Source organism: Gadus macrocephalus, chromosome 11 (assembly GCF_031168955.1).
Source record: "Gadus macrocephalus chromosome 11, ASM3116895v1".
NCBI classification, from domain to species: Eukaryota; Metazoa; Chordata; class Actinopteri; order Gadiformes; family Gadidae; genus Gadus; species Gadus macrocephalus.
Genome location: NC_082392.1, coordinates 7,101,800 through 7,122,728, shown reverse-complemented (window position 1 = coordinate 7,122,728; position 20,929 = coordinate 7,101,800). Strand labels below are relative to the sequence as shown.

General features: G+C 45.7%; 3 protein-coding genes and 2 non-coding genes across 7 annotated transcripts in view; 2 read left to right on the top strand and 3 right to left on the bottom strand.

Annotated features, from left to right (window-relative positions):
* The window catches only part of invs (inversin), a 25,521-nt gene extending 22,435 nt beyond the window's left edge, over window positions 1-3,086 (top strand). For both annotated transcript variants that reach the window (XM_060066023.1, XM_060066024.1), the window contains 2 exons: window positions 1,928-2,014; window positions 2,109-3,086. In XM_060066023.1, the coding sequence (XP_059922006.1) occupies window positions 1,928-2,014; window positions 2,109-2,224 (203 nt within the window). In that variant the 3' untranslated portion in view covers window positions 2,225-3,086. The remainder of the gene's footprint in view (window positions 1-1,927; window positions 2,015-2,108) is intronic.
* Window positions 1,178-1,250, bottom strand: trnat-ugu (transfer RNA threonine (anticodon UGU)). Its single transcript has one exon. It is a non-coding gene; the product is annotated as a tRNA-Thr (tRNA).
* Window positions 3,068-16,201, bottom strand: tex10 (testis expressed 10). Its single transcript, XM_060066029.1, has 16 exons — window positions 15,933-16,201; window positions 15,421-15,609; window positions 15,088-15,275; window positions 14,503-14,844; window positions 14,049-14,261; window positions 13,225-13,477; window positions 13,025-13,137; window positions 12,445-12,692; window positions 11,798-11,933; window positions 11,336-11,505; window positions 10,251-10,428; window positions 6,306-6,528; window positions 5,118-5,198; window positions 4,720-4,904; window positions 3,848-4,058; window positions 3,068-3,486 (listed from the first exon to the last, which is right to left on the bottom strand). The coding sequence occupies exons 2-16, from the start codon at window positions 15,598-15,600 to the stop codon at window positions 3,364-3,366; spliced, it is 2,844 nt and encodes a 947-aa protein (XP_059922012.1). The 5' UTR covers window positions 15,601-15,609; window positions 15,933-16,201; the 3' UTR covers window positions 3,068-3,363.
* On the bottom strand, window positions 4,129-4,201 carry trnat-ugu (transfer RNA threonine (anticodon UGU)). The gene has a single exon. It is a non-coding gene; the product is annotated as a tRNA-Thr (tRNA).
* Window positions 16,202-16,360: 159 nt separating the features above from the next.
* si:ch211-197h24.6 (uncharacterized) lies at window positions 16,361-20,918 on the top strand. Of its 2 annotated transcripts, XM_060066035.1 has the most exons (11): window positions 16,361-16,502; window positions 16,774-16,873; window positions 17,481-17,511; window positions 18,262-18,339; window positions 18,434-18,573; window positions 18,744-18,869; window positions 19,065-19,173; window positions 19,280-19,677; window positions 19,797-19,901; window positions 20,086-20,167; window positions 20,551-20,918. In XM_060066035.1, exons 2-11 carry the CDS (start codon window positions 16,775-16,777, stop codon window positions 20,592-20,594), a joined length of 1,212 nt encoding a protein of 403 aa, XP_059922018.1. In that variant the 5' UTR covers window positions 16,361-16,502; window position 16,774; the 3' UTR covers window positions 20,595-20,918. The 2 variants fall into 2 exon arrangements, with proteins under 2 accessions (XP_059922018.1, XP_059922019.1); XM_060066036.1 differs by lacking the exons at window positions 16,361-16,502; window positions 17,481-17,511 and having other exon boundaries at window positions 16,768-16,873.
* The last annotated feature ends 11 nt before the right edge of the window (window positions 20,919-20,929 follow it).

Below are 20,929 nucleotides of genomic sequence, written 5' to 3'. Positions count from 1 at the left end.
AGACCCCTACCTTCTAACGCTGTAGCCCACCCATCCTCCTCACCGTCTCGCTCCTATCCATCTCTCTCTCTCTCTCTCTCTCTCTCTCTCTCTCTCTCTCTCTCTCTCTCTCTCTCTCTCTCTCTCTCTCTCTCTTCTCCTTGGGTCTGACAGTCCTGGCTCTCTGAAAAGTTCAGAGCTGTCAGGGGGAATGTCAGGCGACTGCATGGAGCTATCTGCAGAACACACACACACACGCAAACGCCACATGGAGCCACACACACATTTACCAAACCTATTCTCCCTCACTCTCATGTTTTGGTGTGTAGGTGTGTAGGTAGAGGGGGAGGGGGGGGGGTTGCACATGGCCAGGAATTGTGGTAGGGAATGGATTAAAATTAAATTCAATTAGACTATTTTTTGAATGACTTATTTCATTATATGCGTATCTCGGGGCCCTGTGATGCCTTTGGTCCCTGAAAGCAACAGAATTCAGTGCTCAGCCCAGAGCTGATGCTATGCATGTATTCTAGTAGCAGCCTGTTCATCAGGCTGTTAGCAAGGCTTCACCCAGCCTGGGAACCAGATGACCCTACAAACTCATGTTTGATTTGCTCTGCCAGTCCTGAACCCCGCTCAGACACATATCCAGCAGACAAGGTCCGATACTCCACTATCATGACACTAAGCTAACTGGGCAGCATACTTTCTCTTCAGGAAGAACAAACCACTGCACCTTCTTCCTTTTTCATAAGAAAGATGTTTTGCCTTTCTTCCGACATAATTTGATGCAAGTTGAGCTGATGATTGGTTTTAGGTCTATCCTGTTTCGTCCAGAGGTATTTTTGTCTACCATCGTTGCTGCCCCGTGGATGAACTGAAATGACCTGAATGAATCCCGCTGTCACCATTGTGCCCTTGAGCAAGGCACTTAACCCCAGATTGCCCTAGGGGAGACTGGCCCCGGTCGCTTTGGATAAAGCGTCTGCTAAATACCAAAAAAGTATAATAAAATAAACTGAAAATCCAGAATAATATGCATTTGCAAATTGGTCTGTCGGAACCAATCAGCGTCCTTGGAGAAAATGGCACAGAATCAACGATCGCGTAGTCACTTACGACAGATGGTACATCCGATTACCTGCCAATTATTTTCCAGGTGTGAAAATGTGATGGAGAGACCATCCTTTGATCACATAGGCCCCAGCGAGAATTGAACTCACGACCCCTGGTTTACAAGACCAGTGCTCTAACCACTGAGCTATGGAGCCTTGACTGTAGTAGATCTTTGCAGAGTCGATTCAGAAAGACATACACACCCAGTTCATTCGCTGGCACCACACCCAACGATGTGCTCACTGAAGGCGCCAGACCAGTTGACAAGACTGGTGTTTGTAGAAAGTAACCTCGAGAGTATCAACTTGGAATTATTTTCTCCTAAATATCCATTTAAATATAAAATTACAATTATAAAATGACATAGTGCCTTTTGTACAAAATTGCAATACAAGGTGCTTAACAACAATGAAAATAAACACAAATAAATAAAAGGGATTAAGAGAAAGCTGAATGAAATATGTTTTAGTTTTCTTTTAAAGGTGTTCACAGATTGTGATGTCCTGAGCTCCTCTGGCAGGCTGTTCCAGAGGCAAGGACCAGAGACACTAGAGGCCGCCTCCCCATAGGTCTCTGTCATCACCAGGCAACAACTCAGAGGCCAGGGCCAGAGGACCTGAGTGATCTAGAGGGAGCACACATCAGAAGCATCTCTGAGAAAATTAAAAATGATAGTGTATTCAAAGAAGGGTTCTGGGTTTGATTCCCAACGCACCCGACCAGAAAGCATCCTTGAGCAATACTCCTGCCCCCACTATCTGCTTAATGACATCACTCTTTTGATAACAGCTTTGGCTAAATACTGATGATGTTTACCATCTCTTGTTTTCAGGAAACTCCATGGCCAGACGGGGGCGCTCCCTCAGAAGCGCCCAATCACAGATGCTCCTGGACTTGTCTCTACGCACCGGGAGTCAGCGTAGGCATCAAACACACACACACACACACACACACATACTGCATTCTAACCCACCACAGTCCCCTGACGTAGTTGTTTTGTTCTGCTCCCACAGTGAGTGGGATAGACTGCGTCCACCTGGGGGACACCCTTAGCCAGGCCACCCAGTACTCGTACCACCTGAGACCCCAGAGCTCTGGACAGGCGTGCAGGGGTCGGGGGAAGTACTGAGACCGCTTCACACTATACTGTCCAATAACAGACGTCTCGGACGTCTCCCAGTCCACACAGCGGTCTGGAGGACGTTTGCAACCAGCGGAGGAAACTATCCATATTTGCCACATTGACTGCCTCGATAGTCTCATAAATATTCAATCCTATAACTTCTTAATGATATAAAAATAACCAAGTAACACAGGACCTAATATGGAGATGAACGGTGTAGTGTTGAAGCCGCTGAGATCCTGACCGAACAAGGATAAAAAACGATTGGCTTTGGATTACGAGTTAAATGACTGTGGTTCACAGGTGAACCACAGTGAGAGGAATTAAATGGTTGTCTCGCCTACCTGGGCTTCACAAACAGGTGGTCATGGCTGTGGCTTGTTAAACACACACAACACACATATCCAAGCTGGCAGCCTGCCTTCCCTTCTATAGCTGTACTGGGGAGGGGTACAATAAGTGTTTTGTAAAAAAAAAAAAAGGAATGTCCATGACACCAGGCTGATGACCTCACAGGCGGGGTTAATTTGACTGAGTTGTGTGTAAAAGATAACCTTTAATCCATTGTGGAAGGAAACACAGAATAGTGCATGTACGCACAAACACACACTGATAACCTTTCTGTTGAGGGGAGTGAGGCAGTCAATCAGCAGCCAGTGATACAGCCTGCCCACCTGCAGCCCAACACGTGGAACACAGCAGGCTGCTCTCTCATTGCCATCTTTGCCAATTGGCATTTGCATCTTGCACAAACTAAATCTAAACTTGTACTACAATTTCCACTTGTGTTATAAGTATATACCTCGTAATGTGTATTCTTACGTGTATGTTTGAGGTAACTCTAAAAAATAAACAAATTGAAAACGTTTTTTTGCTTTTTCCTTTTCATTTAATTTTAGAAAATTCAGACAGATAAGCCAACATACAGCATTACAATGTTGCGTTTTACAAATGCAAAAACAAGAATGATCAAAAAAGTCAAGGCATGGTTTTAAAAAAGAAATACTTAATCCTTATCACAATAAGAATTCCATCGTCTGTTTCTAAACATTTCCCTTGCATTGCGTTTGAATGAGCGCCGTCACATCCAGATCCAGGGTGATGGTGAAGGGAAGCAGGGCTGGGTTTGGTCCTCGCTGGTCGGGTCAGTACATGTCCCTCAGCCCCAGGCTCCCGCGGTGAGCGGTGGAGGCGTGGGCCATGGTGACGCTGTAACAATACAGCAGGTCCGTCAGCCACTGCTCCCTGGTCTCCCCGTGAGAGTACCTCTGGAAGACAACAGCACACGGGTCAGACACAAAGCTAAAGAGTCCAGCTATTCACAACCACGGGTCAAACACATACCACAGCTACAAGTCCAGCTATTCACAACCACAAAGGTCAAACACAAACGACAAGTCTAGCTGTTCCAATCAAGTTCATCAACCATCAAATCAAACTTTCGTGCAGAACAGTGAAAAGTGCTCAGCCAGGAAAGCAGCGAGAAAAATAATCAAGTCAAAAACCACAAACTACCAATCAGTAACTGATGCCTAGCAGAAAGGTAGAATCAAAACAAGGAGATTACAAGTGAAGGAGGTCAGAAGGAGGTTCAGCAGAAGAGGTGTGTCTGAAGGTCTCCTGGGTTACCGTGAGCTCCTGGATGATGTGCTGCAGCAGGGCCGTGTTGGCCAGCAGGTGGCTGCGGAGCGGCGTGTGCTGCAGCATCATGGACAGGATCTGGCCCAGCTGCGGCAGCTCCTCTTCACACAGGTCCCCGACCCGCAGCGCCTGCAGGATGGCACGCAGCAGCCGCGGCACGTTGGCCAGCGCGGACACACACGCGCTCCATATCGCCTCCCTGCAGAGGAAGGAAAAACACAAATAAGGGTAGAGAGGATCACATAACGGGTGGGAGAAAATGATGATTCAGGCCCCAGCGAGATTTGAACTCGCGACCCCTGGTTTACAAGACCAGTGCTCTAACCACTGAGCTATGGAGCCTTGCATACTCCGCCGGCAACACCATCCATCAATAAAGCACGCCTCAAAGTAATCTGAACTAGATGGACTTGATGGACTGGTTGTAGATCGTTCAATGCCAGCCAGTCATTTTCCAAATGTACATTTGTTGATAAATGTATGTATGCATGTATAATACTCACCTTATGGCTAATACTCAACATGGACTAATAGATTAATGATTTGTTATTTTTTTGCTATGGAATTTCCTTTATGTTTAAATCAACATAAAATGGTTAATCATTTGTCATGTCTGTTATATGTAAGTCGTGCCCTTCTATAACCACAATATCTTACTATAATTAATTAATCAGTTCAACTGATGAAAATATGCATGATAAAAACATAAAGTTGATAAAGTGAACAAAAGGCAGGTGACAAGTCTCCAGGGAAGGCCCAAGGCTGCCCCCTACAGGCTGTAGTTAAAGAGGTCACGAGAGTCGAGACAGCCACCCCAAGTCTATAGAAGGGCCACGTGTCTACCCACAACCAAGGCCCACCTCTTGTGTGTGGTCTGTGAGGGCGCCTCCTGCTGGAGGGTGACGAGTAGGGCCAGCAGGCTGAGGCAGCACTGGGCCAGGAAGTGCAGCATGGGCTCACTGGGCAGCACGGACAGCTCCAGCAGCCTGGACACCGCTCTGAGCAGCCCCGCAGCCAGGCTGTCAGGCACCACGCCCAGCTTACCCTGACACACACACACACACACACACACACACACACACACACACACACACACACACACACACACACACACACACACACACACACACACACACACACACACACACACACACACACACACACACACACACACACACGATATCCTGATATATCAGAGAAAAATGCAGTTTGAAATTTGAATTGATGCCTTTCTTTCTTGATGTTGATCTTTCCCTACCAGGTATTTGCAGATGGCATTCTGCAGAATGTCAAAGCATTGCGACTGTGATCCGAATGTCTCGAGACAATGGCAGACCTCCTGGGAATGAAAAGAAGAAAGACCATCTTTATCTGGAATCACTGCACACTAACTACATTTAAAGTGCATTACAGATCATCACACTCTCAGATACCCATTTCTGACGTCTTCATTGATGTGCTTTCCGATTATTCGGAAATGTAATTTTCAAATGAATTCTAATAAAGACAGCCTTTACCATAGGGAATGTGTTCTGTGGTGTTTTACGCTCGCTGAAGACCTCCGGGGTTGGAGTCGAGACAGGAGATTTACAGGGGTAACTGGATCAACCAGACCCCCCTTCTTGTCATTCATTTAAAAATCCACAATTCAACTCATTGGACTTCAAATTCAAATTGAAAAGTGTGCATGTAAGTGTGTAGGTGTTGTGCTGCAGAGCTGCGTGTGTGCGAGTGAGTGACCTGTGCACCTGATGGCATTTTCCCCACCATTAAAAACAATCCTGTCTCATTAGTTCAGATCCGAGCCGGCACAGTCCATCCCTCAATACTGTCCCCTCCGCCTGCCCCCCAACTGCCCCCCCCCCCCCCCCCCCCCATCGCCCCCTCCGCCTCCCTGCCAATCACCTGTGAGTGGCTCAGACAGGGAGATGAGAGGGGCGGAATCTAAGGCCTTAATTGAGGTGCTAAATTAGTGATTACAGTCCCCACCTCACACACGTGCGCTCGCCGGCCCCCGGGCGCGGTTACGTTAAAGCTACATGTTTCAGCAGGAAATGTCACTTCAATCACGCTATGGGCTCTCATTAGCATTCCTGCGTCTCCCCCTTCATGCCCGATAACCACGCATCTCCCAACCTGTGCCACGCGATAAAGTTTCCCCTCTCGGGCCGTAGCACCATGATACACCCCCCCCCCCCCTTACCTCTCGGGCCATAGCACCATGATAACCCCCCCCCCCCCCCCCCCCAGGTGTGTGTGTGTGAGTGGGAGTATGTGTGTGTCCGTCCAGAGGGAACTGGAAGACTTGAGCTGAGGCCAGAATATCAACACTTTCAATACTCCTGCCTCTTTCACTTGCACCTCCCCTGTTGGACCGTCGCTAGGTGCCGTCGTCAGGAGGGCAGTGGCCTGGAGTGTGGGGATAAACATGAGCCAGCGGACACACCTCGACCACGTCCCAGTGGTGTGTGAACTGCTCCAGGAGGGTGGGGTAGAGGCTGAGGGGGGACAGGGGGGAGGGCGGGAGGGTGCTGTCATCGGGGGCGTCCTGCAGCGAGGCCAGGTCTTCAGAGGAGAATCCGGTCAGCGTTGAGAAGAGGAAGCTGACGTAGTCCACGTCCTGCAGAGCGGTGTCCTGGCTGCCAATGCTCCAGCCACTCAGAGAGGACCTGGAGGACAATACATGTGACTTGCAGTTCACTCATCATCATTGTTATGAATTGCATTACCACCACCCTTTACTAACTCAGGGTACACTATATACCATGCAATCTAATTATTGTTTCCAGTCAAAGGGTGTCAGCTTTGAACTCGAGTACTTTTTACTATTCACCGGGTTTATTGCTAAATGGAAATAAATAAATAAATAAATAAATTGCGATTAAGCTGCATTATTGTTTTGTCTGCATTCCTTTAATACAAATTCTCCGTCACATTCCAGCATCTAACGTTGTTTTCTTTATTCCAATCCCCCTGTATTGCCAAGTTGTACCAAAAGTACCTGAATCATGCTGCAGTCTCTATATAGTCTGTACACTACATGTGCGTCTACCATAGAGTATACTATAGTTTTCGCGGGAGCGTTGCGAGCGCTCAACACTCTAGTTGTTATTGAACCCATAGCAATAATGTGGAAACCCCAGTTGAATATGAAACAAATTTCTGAGCAAATAATATAACAACATTTTCGCTGTAACTTTACATCGTATAACATTCGTTCACCACAAATGACTTAAAAGCAGTACCAACATTTAAAACATTTTTACCATTCAGCGAACAAAAGGCAACTGGCTGATTATCATTTAGGGGGCCACTCAATGACATGCAGAAGCGTCATCAACACGCCCAATGAAGTGGTGTGAGAAATACCGACTTCCTACTCCTCATTCAAATATAAGGTAATTTATATTTCCTAAGGAGAAAATACTACCTCAGGGGTAGTATTATTCAGGAGATTTTCAGGGTACAAATGTCAGGATATGTTGTTCACACATACGGCCCATCAGGAAAAATATCCGGACTTACACGCGTGTCTGGAAGCAGCTAGTGTGTGAGCATTTCATTACATTATAAAATAGTTAATTTATGGTAACAGGGGTAATTGTTCAATGGAAAGTGTAGCATACTATGCATGCAAATCAATTATTGAATAGCTTTTACTTTTATTTTGGGCTGAAAAGGAGCTTCGGGAGGCTCAAGGAGGAGGGTAATATTACATTTGAGCAACAAAGTCTTGTGGTGGACTCAATAGACATAATTCACCGTACGGTGTTATTGACATGTTTTCGTTCTGTGTTATAGGGACGCTGTCTCTTTAAGATCACGTGACTTATGTGTTGATATGCCGGTCGGTGCAATGTTAGAATTCAACGGTTTTTATACGACAAAATGAACGACCCGCCGTTGCTTGTCGAGGTGAGAAATTGTCTCTTTGATTCTTTTATTGCAATTTATACAGTCTATAGACAGAACGTCTTACCTGGGCGAGTGTGTCTCTGCGGTTTGTGCGTGTGTTTTTACCTTTGCGTGTGTGTTTGTACCTGGGCTTGTGTGTCGATGGCGGAGCAGTTATGTTTAAAAACATAACGTCGCTGCAGTGTGTGCGCCTGCGTATGTGTTCTTACCTGTGCGTGTGTCGATGGCGGAGCCGTTATGTTTAATGGGGAGTGTCGCTGCGGTGTGTGCGCATGCGTTTTGTGTTCTTACCTGCGCGTGTGTCGATGGCGGAGCCGTTATGTTTAAAAACATAGGGCCGATTGCTCTGTCAGTTAGCATTGCGCTAGCTGTGCTGCGCATTAAAACCGTACTCCTTAAAACAGAGGTTTTGGAGTTTAACACGCAGCTGCGCACGAGGTTGAACGTGATTGCTGTGTAACGACTCGTACAGGATCAGCTGATTCCTAGCTGATTCTAGTATACCCCAGAGCAGATGCAGTCTTCAACTTCATGGTGGATGCATTTTGTGCTATAATTACCAACAAAAACTTAATGGGAATGTAAAATGAACTTTAATATAATAAAAACGCTAATAATGTTGACATAGATTGTCAAGGCTACTTTTTGTGGAAATCTGAGTCTGGAATCTGCCCTCACCTACGTCAATCAATTACTTGTCATTGTTTTCTCTTGGTGTGTGTATGCAAACGTGATTACTTAATTAATTGAAGATTAACTAATAGGCCTATGTGAGTAATTAGGGTAATGTCACGCCTTTCAATTCTCGGATAAGGAGAGTTAGGACCATTTTAGTTAAGCATTGACCTTTTTATGTTTCGTTGAATGGTACGATCCTCTGTGCGTTCATTTATTTTTTTTACATACAAATAATCTGTTCTTTGTAGAGTTTTAGTTCTAGCACTTTAAGCAACTCCTATATTGTAGCCTGTATTGTACTGAAGGCCTACCTGGTGTAATACGTGCATACCTATTATTCATAAAACAAATTCTGTGTGTGTGTTGGTTATGATGGAGCCTTGTTTCATCCAGCAAACTGGTTTAGTCTCCTCTAAAACCACGTCAGTTGCGAGATTAGACTAACACGCACAAAATACGCCCTCTAGTGTCTGATGTGAATTTCTCTGAAGACACAGCAATTGAGATCAAGGTATAACGCAGCTGCAGGTTAAACCACAAGTACATATGACACAGCAATGGAGCTTAAGACGTCACGTGACTGCTTGAGTCACCCACGAGTTTAAACCCGTGTTAAACTCTAAAAAGTGGCTAAGCTAGCGACAGAGCAATCGGCCCATAACGTCTTACCTGGGCAAGTGTCGCTGTGGTGAGTGCGCGTGTGTGTGTGTTCTTATTGCGTGCATCGATGGCGGAGCCGTTATGTTTAAAAACATAATGTCTTAGGTTGGCTAGTGCGTCGCTGCCTTTTCTTGACGTACGGTGTGTGTGTGTGTGTGTGTGTGTGTGTGTGTGTGTGTGTGTGTGTGTCGCTGCCTTTGTCTAGACCTGCGGTGTGTGTGTGTGTGTGTGTCGCTGCCTTTGTCTAGACGTGCGGTGTGTGTGTGTGTGTGTGTGTGTGTGTGTGTGTGTGTGTGTGTGTGTGTGTGTGTGTGTGTGTGTGTGTGTGTGTGTGTGTGTGTGTGTGTGTGTGTGTGTGTGTGTGTGTGTGTGTGTGTGTGTGTGTGTGTGTGTGCCTTTGTCTAGACGTGCGGTGTGTGTGTGTATGTATGTGTGTGTGCGGTGTGTATGTGCGTGCTTGCGGTGTATGTATGCGTTTGCGCGTGCGTGTGTGAGCTGCAGGCTGCTTGGCACATGCGCAAATGAGTAACTGGTGCAACAGGCCTGATATTTTAGTAGTCATATTACTGTAGACCAGCCGAGGATAAATGTGTAGGAAGAGGAAATGTGTGTGTGCCTAACAGTGTCTTCTGCTCAGGCCCCGGAGGCTGGGGAATTATCTCAGTGCTCCAAGGAGGCCGAATTCCAGTGTCCCAAAGAGCTCTTTGTACTTCAGACACACACACACACACACACACACACACACACACACACGCACGCACGCACGCACGCACACGCACACGCACGCACGCACGCACGTCTCAAATGTTTTTGCCATTGATGAGATATCCTTATCAGAACCCATCGAGGGGAAAAGACTACATTTAGAGCGAGCTAAAACCCAACACTGCCCTCCAATGGTTGTGCTGCGGCTCTTCAGCAAACCTGGCCGTGTCTCGTTGCGTCGGTCCGTCAGTCTTCTCTTTTGTTTAATTGCTTGATTCTATTACCGGGCACATCCCACTACCGTCAGCCGTCTCCTCGGTAACCACAAGTGACTGATGTTTTCCCTCTGCACACGCACTCCCAACACAACCCCGACCCAACCCCTGTAAGAGACGGTGTGAGTGCCCGTTGCCCCAGGGCCCCCGGGACCCACCTGAGGTGTATGATGCGGATCAGGGAGGCCGCCAGGCCCGCAGAGATGCGCCCTGCAGTGCAGCAGCGGCTCAGGTTGGCCAGCAGGGGCTGGGGCATCTTGGGTAGGAAGTACAGCAGCTGCACCAGGCGCTGTTGGGACTTGGCGGGCAGCAGCACGGCCACCCCTTCCTGGGGATCTGTGGACGCAGGTCCTCAGTCAGTGGCGCTGACGCTGCGCCGGCACGCGGCCTCTCTGGCGAGGAACGCCATTGGACGCAGGAACGTACGGTGGGGAAGCCAGACTAGACAGGCGTATCCACAGTAGTGAGTGATCAGATAATAGTCTGTGTGTGTGTGCTGTCCTGTTGCTCCTCTGACGCACATGCTGATGTCAGAAACCCAGCAGACAAAAGGAGTCTTGTGATGGTGAATTGCCGGCTCTACGGCAGTTTCTATTAGACCGTTAATCCATCCCCCCCCCCCCCCCCCCCCCGGCCCTGCCCAGCCCATAGCCCTCCCTCCCTCCCTTTTCCCTGCCACACCAGCCCAGCAACCGATGTCTTACCCCTGGCTATGTGTGTGCTTACAACACTCTCTCATAAATGTGACCGGGAACAGATTTATGTAAAGGGGGGAGGGAAGGGGGTATTTGGAGTCAAATAGGTCTGTCTGTGTAACAGCACAAAGACATATCATCTATAACCATGATCCAGATCTGCCCTGATTGCTCTCTGCCAGGGGTTGATATTAAATCTGGACCAAGTTATTCTGATGCATGCGTGGCACAACACTGCCCCCTAGTGCTGATCGGCAGAACATGTCACACTTCGAGGGGGCCGGTCGAGTCCTTGTGCCGTTCCTCTATCAAGTACACTATTATTAATTAACTATTGTGTATACACATTCTTATACATGATCCAAGTTGGATACTCTCCTATATCCATCTCCATCTGTAACTACACATTGAAGCAACTAACAGAGAAAAGACTGCAGTCAAACATGTTTTGTCTACCTAACATGTCAATGTGACCCACATACAAAACAATATATTGTGATCACAACGTCTCAATGAGGAAAGGTTGATTTGAAACGAATGTTCATTACCATAGATCCTGCAGGCGTTGCTCTGCAGACTGCTGAGCAGTTCCTTGTTGCCCCTGGAGGCAGCGGCCTGGATGGACAGGATGAGCCTGGCAGACAGCGCCGGGTTACGGTGGCCCAGTTGGCACAGCTGAATGGGGAGAGCGGCCAGCCATCGACCCAGCACCCTACTCCTGGAGAAGACAGAGAACAGAGTGTTGGATTATGGTGCGAAACAATAGGGGCAGAGGAGTTTTAGCTGTTACTTTATGAACAAAAACTAGCAGGGCCTTTCCACATTACCGTCCTACACTAAAGACAAATACAGGCTTCAAAGTCAAAAGTCCTTCAGATAATAACATGGCAATAAAAAGCTAAATAGGATGAGAAACGTCTACAACTTTTTGGGAAACTTGTTACGTGCTACTTTCTATAAAAAGGAATAGTGTGCTACAAAACAAAAAAGGATGAATTGATGCTGGCTACCTGGCTATGTGTGCGTGTCCTTGTTCCTGGAGATAGAGCTTGCTGAAGAAGGACAACAGTAATGACCGGGTCGGTAGAGTCAGTTTCCTCTGCTGGTAGTGGATGTAAACCGCAGCCAAGAGGTCCTCAGTCAGGGCTGCAAAAATGGACATTGATAATCAAGACAGCGACTTTAAGAATGAAAACCCATTGGTCAAATGGGTTGGCCTAATACTGAATCACAAGTATATTACCTAAAAGGAGCTAGTGCACATTGTGTACAATGAAATAATCAGACAAGCTGTTGTAAATCTACGTTTTTTTTCTCCTTTTATATTATAACTGTGTTTGCAATAGAATGGATTTATACAACAAAGAAAACCCCACAACCAGGGAATGTCCCCAAACAGCTAGTTGGTATACTAGTTGGTACAACATTTAAATATCCAGAAAAATGACCAACCAAGGTATATCTGTTCAAATATTGAAGACAGACAGACGTATTGCAAACTATTCAAAGACCCAAAACAGCGTATTTTTCTACTTTATAAGTCCCACTTTGCCAAGAAATACCTCAGTTAAACTCTCCCTATTCAATACTCTTGAGAGTGAACCGTTTCAAACGGAGAGGCCAACACATCAAGTAGCAGTCAGCGCCAACACTGCACCTCTGCTGCTCTCCTTGAGCAACATCTTCCACACGGCCTCCAGCAGCATGTGGAGCTGCTTGTAGCTGAGCTTCACTCCGTTGGCCAGGGTGTCGCGGACAAACGTCCTGAGGGGCAGCAGCCAGTCGGCGTCTTTGTCCTTGCCGGCGTCCTGCCGCTGGCTGAGGGCCACCATCACCTGGCACAAGGTGATGTTGAGTCCCAGGGGCTCCACCGTAGGCGCGGGGAGAGCCGGCATCTGCTTCATTCTAGTTGACCCAGTATGAGGTAAGATTACAGTGAATGTAGACAAGGGGAAGTATCGCCATGGTGTTGAAAACTAATATTTTAGCAAAGATTAGAGCACAAAATGAACTTTGGTTGAAATTTAACATATTACTGATATTATTACAAATATTTAGCATACATTTGATAGTCATCCATTAATGTCCATGTCTATTTTATAATGAAACCCATACATCAATTGTAACAATGGACTTCCTAGTTCCTACATTTGTGCATTGACTGTTTCATGCTGTTGATTATGCAGGGGATGAAAGAGAAATCTCCCCGCCTGTTTTAATGTATTTAGATTCCTCACCTCTTGAGATCAGGCTTTCTCCGCTGCTTCGGGGCGTCTAGGACGCCATAGGGAAAGTTTTTCATGAAGTGCTGTTTAAAATTCTCCAGGTATTCGCTGCGGAACCAGGTGTCCTACACAGAGAACATCTTGGCTGTTACTTACTAAAATCAAGACACTCTTTCTACGACAGAACCATTGCATACTGGTGTTTTCCTCACCAGTATGTCCTGGTGCTCCTTCTGTGGAGCCAGTTTCCTCAGCAGCTGCAGGATGGACAGCACCTGGAACATGATGGACATTGCATCCGGGGTAAGCAGCTGGGCCCCCTCGCTGCTGTTCCATGTAGAGTCAGTGGCAGTGGCCTCCACCCACACCTCCAGCAGCAGGGGCACCAGGGTGGCGGCAAAGTTCTGAACTGCTTCAGCAGAGCCCAGGCCCTCCCCTACTCCGGCTCCAAGCTCCACCTCTGGCCTGCAGAATGAAACAGAAGGAGGGCATCAGAGAGCATGTAGACCTCATTACAAAGATTGACAGATTGTTTTTTGGGGTTCTGAACACTTCATATTAAAGATCCCATATCATGGTAAATAATTACATTTGGGGGTACTACTAGAAAAGGTTTACATGCCTCATGCCTGTATGTTTAAAATACCTCTTATTATTCCCACACTGTTCATTTCTGAAAAACCAATTTCAACATCTTTCAAAAACGTTCTGTTTCATATCATGTAACATTAAGGCCCCCCTCCCGAGTAGCCAAGTCTGCTGTGATAGGTCAGCACCCCCAGCCTGTTGCGATTGGTCAAACGCTTTGCGCGATTGTCTGCAAATTCACACCCCTGAGAAGTTGTAAACGTTGCGGGTAGCCCTGGGAGGTGCAACTTCTGCGCTTCAGTCGCTGTCTGGCGTCACACTATTACGGAAGTAAAGATTGAGCATCCTGCTGTACAAGCTGTTTCACGCCCTTATTTAGGGGCGTTCTCGTGGGTGCGAATACTTAGCGGACGTAAAACATGTATTGCCGATGCAAGGGGGTACATACCGGAGCCTGAAGGTGGAATGGGGAGTTGGGATGGCTCCTGAATGCTCATAAACCTTGACCTCTGTCCTGCTGTAGGTGAGCTCTTCCCAGTTGAGATCCAGGGGGATCAGCCCTCCCTCCTCGTTGGAACCAAACACCCCTTCACTTGGGCTGCACATATCTCCCTCCTCGGTCGGACTCTCGTCTACTACTGCCTGAATAAAAAGCCCCAGCCTGAAATGCAGGGAGACCAAGTACAGCATGAAGGGACAATTTGGACTTCTGTTCGTATGCATGTTTCAGACCAGATAGGGTCCCAGACTGCTTGCAAATCACAGCATGACCCAGACATGTGAATGACTGACTTACATTAAGCAAGCATTCACATGTGTATTTGTAGCAGTCCAATTGTGATGGGATAATCAGAGATGCTTTGTAGCGTCGTCTCCATGTGTGTGTCAAGTTACCCATGTACCTGAGGAGCACAGTGAGTCGCCATTGCTGACCAGTCATAGCCTTGCTGGGGTTGACTGTAAGCGCCCATCTACTCCCCATAGTATCCTGGGGCTTCTTGCTCCCCCCACTACTGCTGCCGCCGCCGCTGCGTCGGTGGGAAATCAGCTCCAGGAAGTTTGTGAGGAGGACAGAAGGCCGCGATGCGAGAAGGGCAGGGTAGTGTTCGAGCAATACGTCTAGGACCTTCAGGGCATCCTCCTGGATTCCCCCCTCAATGTGTGTCATGGCACAGGACAGGTGAGCACTAAGGAGGGGGAAGAATGGAGCCACTCTCTCTGCTGATACACACTGGGCAAGAAACCTGGAGAAGCACAACATATGGAGATGTTTATGCGATGACATATCAGAGTGAGAAGGGAGACATGTTCTTCTCATAGTGACATCATTTTAAACATTGATGTAACCATTTCCCCCAAAATAAGTATCAGCTGACAAGTAAAAATGTGAGGTACATGCACCACTTCCCCTCTAGGCAGTAGTGTATGATAAGAATGATAAGTGGTGACAGATGATAAGAATAAACCTATCAAATGAGAATTCTGACCTGAGCAACTTTGTGGCTGCAATGCGGACATTGGCATCCTTGTCTGTGAACACGGCCGCCACCTCAGAGAGGAGGCGGGAGAGGTGCTGCTCCAGCAGCGACGGGTTCTTCAACAGCAGCTCCCTCAAGCCCGTCAAGGAACTCAGCTTCACGTTGCCACTGTAATGGTGGAGCTGGGACAGCAGGTCCTAAATGCAGAAGGGAATAGATTTTGTGACCAACAGAAACCAAACAGTCTGGACCGTAGAGCAAAACTATTATTTTTCAATGTGTTATGAGAGAAAGACCCACAGAAAATAAGGTGACAAGCAAAGGAAATGTGAGAACACTTACATTGATGCCGAGCTGTCTATTTGTGGTTGGGCCGCTATCTCTTTTCAACTGTTCAGAGAGATGGATTCCCTTGGAGCGGAAGTTGGTATTGGTGGCATTATCTGCTTTGGGCTTCTTCTTTCCCACCTTCAGCTTGACTTTCTGGAAGTCGTCCTGTCTCTTCTTCCCCTTGGACTTCATAGCTGTAGTCTACAATACATTTCGTAAATAAGCGGACCAACGCACAAATGGGGGAAAGGAATAAACTACTCACTCAAATTGTAAGGAAAATGTATTAACAACTGGCCGAAAGCAAGCAATTTAATTTCGTGTTATATGCACTACACTGCTCTCTGTTGCTAGAGAATAAGAATAACCCAGCCTTATGTAAATTGTAGCTTAACGAGGAGCCAAACAGCATCAACAATAATAGCCAACTGAGAAGTGATCTTTTATTTTTGTTATTGTGTTTGGGTATCATACATTGAAAACAACGTGACAATGTGCAAATATATATTAGTAAAATAGCAAACCTTTCAAGCATGCCTCACAGGAAAAGCAAACATGAAGCTCGTGTTGATGGGTCCTTAAACCATGGGTAGCCTTGTTTTGCTACCAGGAACCGCCAGGAAACACATTACGCCGTATCCAGAGTTATAGCTATTTGGTATATGACAACAATCTGCATTTGAAATTAAAATATCTAAGATATGTAGCCTTACATTCCACTTTTTTTTTTTTTCTTGTGTAGCAGTTATTCCCCTCAAATTAAATATTATAGAGTACCAGAAAATAAAACGAGCCCACTACAAAGTCGTCTTCCATTTAGCCTTGAAAAGGTTTCATTTTAATACCTGCATCACCATATTTCCAGCCAAATTAAAGAACAAAAGAAGATCACTATACATTATAAATTCAATTGAATCGCAGGCTCTCGCTGATAAAGATATAGTTTGAGCCAAATATCAAAAGGGGGATAGGCTAAGGTTAAAAACAGGCAAACGCCACAGCTTCTATTCGTGGTCCTTCATTTACTGGTCTTTTCTAGCGTTGCTTTTCCACCGAAGGCTAGTATTGTCGTTTTTTAATCGCCGCTAATACAGGTAATATGGCGCTATCTTCACTGTTTGTATGTTAAAGTATAAAAGTATAATACTGTATAATATAATAACAAAAATAGGTGCCTATTTTGTCTTATAATGACATAACATTGGATTAGCATAGCGTTAGCGAATAGCTGGTTGTCCAAACCTACCCGTCTATTGTCTGCATTACACATTACTGTCCAACCTGTCTACAAGGGACTGTATGGCTATAACGTATGACATTTATAATGAACACGCTCAAGCGGTCAAGTTTTATCTCTCCTTGTAGAATGGGAGACTCCGACATGCAGCCCGCTTCGCAACAACCACCCAGAGCCAAGAGGCCATACGGGGTACAGAAACAGCAAAACAAGTTCAGGAATGTTAAGGTATGTCTTTGGAAATAAAGATTTCTGTGTTTCTAAATATAGCTCAAAGGAAATCTTAGAATGGGTTCCTTTCTCAAAGGTTACCCACTGAACGCCATTACGTTACTAGTGGTCTGATCTGGGGACGGTTCGCTTCTTCTGCTCTGCCCATTCCGTTATGTGTGGATATCGACTGCATATTGTTGCAGAAAGTGGAGAGCCAGTTACTTCATGATTCACAAAACCTTCAACTTATAGCGGACTACATGTATATTTGATGTAATCGCATTGTTTCGTCCCCTCTCTGGGTGTATCGCAACGTTTTTTATGTTACGTTACATCTTTATATATATATATATATATATATATATATATATATATATGAACATCTATATGGACACATGTGCTGTTGATGGCGCGTTCTCAATTAATGAGAATCGACTGGTTGCCAGATTATCCTGGCTACAGCATGTGACATGCTAATGCCTCACGCAGGCAACATGGAGGATAAAGTTATTTTCCTCCATGAAGTGGAGGACATGGATAAGAGTTCAATCTCTTTATCAAGCCATGTTCCTTCACTAATTCTTTGTATCTCTCTCCTCCCCGGGTTAATTCTCTCTGACAGAGAAAGCCGTTCCTGCATTCGACTGACATAGGTAAGTCCAGGCAAGTGGGGCAAGTGCCATCGACCACTCCAAGTGGTGGCACTTTTATTACTCCCAAGAGTCCCTTTTAAAAGTCTCCACATAAAATCCCAGAACACACTAGGGGTTATGAGATTCTTAAATTTGGCTTTAGCCCGAATGGAAGCCATCCCATTCACACTCCAGGGTTTTTCCATTTTAAGATCTCAAAGCATTTGAGAGTTTTGTTTCTGAACAACTTTAGAAATGCTTGTACTGGTGTTTGTGTGGTTTTTAGTAACCAACCTCTTCCTGTAACTGCACTGCAGTGCAGTTTATCTCCAAGGTTGTAAACTGTTGAATATTCAGTAGTTCACCTTAATAAAATGACGTCTGTGTTCCGCAGGCCTCATTTGGCTGGTTGCTATGATGTTGCATAGATTCTAAATAGAAAAGGCACTTGGTTGCCAGGTCAAAATACTGATTTGATAACCCAGACTCCTACAATCTGTCTGCGGAGGGTCCACACTGGAGTTTGACTCCTGCGGATTGGTTGAGTGAGGAACTGGGCATCGCTGGAGGGGAGTCTTCACTCCGCCTCTGGCCTACACCAGCAGAGGAAGATAACTGGGACTCTCTCTATGCTGCCCAAGTGCTCACTAAGTGTTTGGGTTTCTAAGCGTCCTTCCGTTAATAGATTCTCAATAATGTTATTTAGAAGGACTCCTGGCACTATATTTTAAAGCAATGCGTGATATGAAAGTTGTTTATTTTTTTCCCTAGTGTTCACAAAAGGGACAGTCATTAAGACCCTTCCCTCTCTCACCATGCTGTTGACTGGAGTCAATGAGCCCATCATTGGTAAGTTGGAATGAAACCCCACTAGCACACCACCAACTTCCTGCTCCTTTAACTTTGATATGCTTTACTCTTTACCCTTTTCCCCCCCACACAGGCCTTCAGTATGTGTGGGAGTACCGTAGTCCCAGTAAATCTGTACCGCCACACTATCAGTGTAAAATCTGCAATGTGACCCGTCTACAGCACGACATGCTGGCCCACGTCAAAGGCTGGAAACACAGTCTCAGATATATGGTTAGTTATATATTTTTACAAGAGTAGTTGGTTGGAATGTTGTATGGCCTCTAGTAATATTAAATTATATATTAATTCTTAATTAGGTTTAGAGTTTCTACCTGCTGGCACTACACCAATTGGTTCCAAAATACCAAATATACATCTCTGCTCTCTGCTGTGTTCTATAGAAGCGGGCTCATCCCACTAAAGTGACGGGTGACGAGGAAGAGGCCATCAAAGACCCTTTGTTTAGAAAGAAAGTTAAAGAGGCTTCAGCTGAGGTGGCGAGCGCTGAGGGCAGCGGGAAACTCAAGGTGAGCCAGGGCAAATTAACTTCCCCTCTATGATTTATTTTTGTAATTTGTATTAGAAAAAATTCTGGATGTTTCCTAATATTATAATTAAATTGCTTAATCTATAAATACTATTTGGTTGAGGGTAGTTGGTCTTGCCCTCCATTCTAATTATTATTCTATTATTATTTAAATGTGCTTGTTTCTACAATTTAGGTGATCCTTAAGGAGCCCTGTGATGTCCCTGCGTTCCAAGGTCTCCGGACTGCTATTCCCAAGCCTTTGCCTTCACCAGGATCTATGGGACCACCAGGCCCATATTTAGGTTTGACATTTAATTTTAAACATTTGAGCGTATGTTGCTTCATTCTGTATTCCTTTCCCGATCATTGCATGAAGTTACATGTACTAAAAACATGGATATCCGTCAGGTGGCAGGTTCTCTGACCCCATGTTCCAAGGAGAATATCCCACTCATGGAGGTCCTTTCCACAATCCTTCCATTGGTGACTATGGAGAGCTGGACATGGGAGGCTTCCCTAGCCGGCCGGACTACCCTGCCTCCAACATGAACCTTAGACGTTTCCCAGACGAGATGGGCCCTTCTTCCCACAGTGGGGGTGGAAATGGTTTTTCAATGGCTGGTAGAAGAGATAGCAGTGGATTGCTGGGAGACGGCCCTGGTCGAGGTTACAAAGAAGACTTTAGGGGGAACTCGATGGGGAGCGGCCTAATGGAGAGGCCAGCAGACAGACCAGAGGAGAGGCCGGGCCTCATGGGAGCACACCCCGAGAGCGGCAGCCTGCCCTCCACATTGCTCAGTTACCTAGTGAGTGTTGCTAATTGAAGGGCCAAGATGATGTTTAACTTGGTACGAGATCCCACTGAATTCACAAATACTTTTTTTTTCTTCTTTTCCATTTCTTGCAATGCGTGTATTTTTTTTAGGATACCTTTCGGATAGAAAACGAGGACGATGCCCAGATTGTTCTGAAGGTGACACAGAAGTTGACAGATGTGCTGATGGAGTACCGGCTCAGAAGTGTCTCTGGGGTAAGGGGCTGTTCATATCATATTGACTGCATGCAACTATTTCGTGATACCCGAGGCAAATGTAAATGTGTTTTTTAAAAAGCTTGATTCTTCTCTCCCTAGAGTGATGCTTAAGGTCAGCCTGTGTTAAAGACGGGCAGCATGTTCTCTGAATGTGACATGTTGCTGTTCTCCTCTCTTCCAGGGTTCTACCACTCTCGGCAGTACATCAACAAGTTCTCAGAGGGTCTCCAATCCTGGAGAACGCTACTCCGGAAATTTCTTAGGCATGAACTGCTTTAATTTATCATAAAATGTCCCTATCCTGTAGCACATGGATTCAGCAGCTTCACGGCAGCAGTAGCTCAGCGGACAGAAGAAGTCTTGCAACCAAGAGCTTTGATGCAAAGCTCCTGAACTATGTTTTAACATAAACATCATCACTTATCTCCACCTGAAGCTGGCTGTGCCCTTGCACTGTTAAAACACCATTGGTGTTAATGTGTGGTTGACTGGTAGGGCTTATTGTAACCCAAATAGAAGAAAATAAGCTATAACAATTTTAGTAGTCTGTCTTTGCACTTCACTTGTATATTTCTATGAGAAGCGATTCTAAAATCCTTAGGCCTTTGTAATGACGCAGTGTTCATTTTGGCTGTCTATTCTGCAGGTCCATCCCGGTACTCTGGTGGTTCATCAAGGTTTTACAACTGACCCTGCCTTCCACAGAAGATGGTTCATCGTTCCTCTTCAGTTCTTAGATTTATCTCAACCATTTTTGTTTTGTTTTTTAATAATCCCCTGTGAAGAACTCTTTGATGGGAGAGAAGATTTTTATTTTATTTAAACTTGTATCCCCATGTGGATATATACACACTCTGCTGTAGATAATAAATCCACTGGACCAAATGTGGAGTTTTGTGTGTTTTTCACCAAAAAAGATCTAAGTACAAAAGTTGTCTACCATTTGTATTAAACTGTCATTGCTGTATAACTAATTGGTTTAGTTTGTTTTTTAATAAAGTTGTTTTAACTGAAGTTATGGAGGC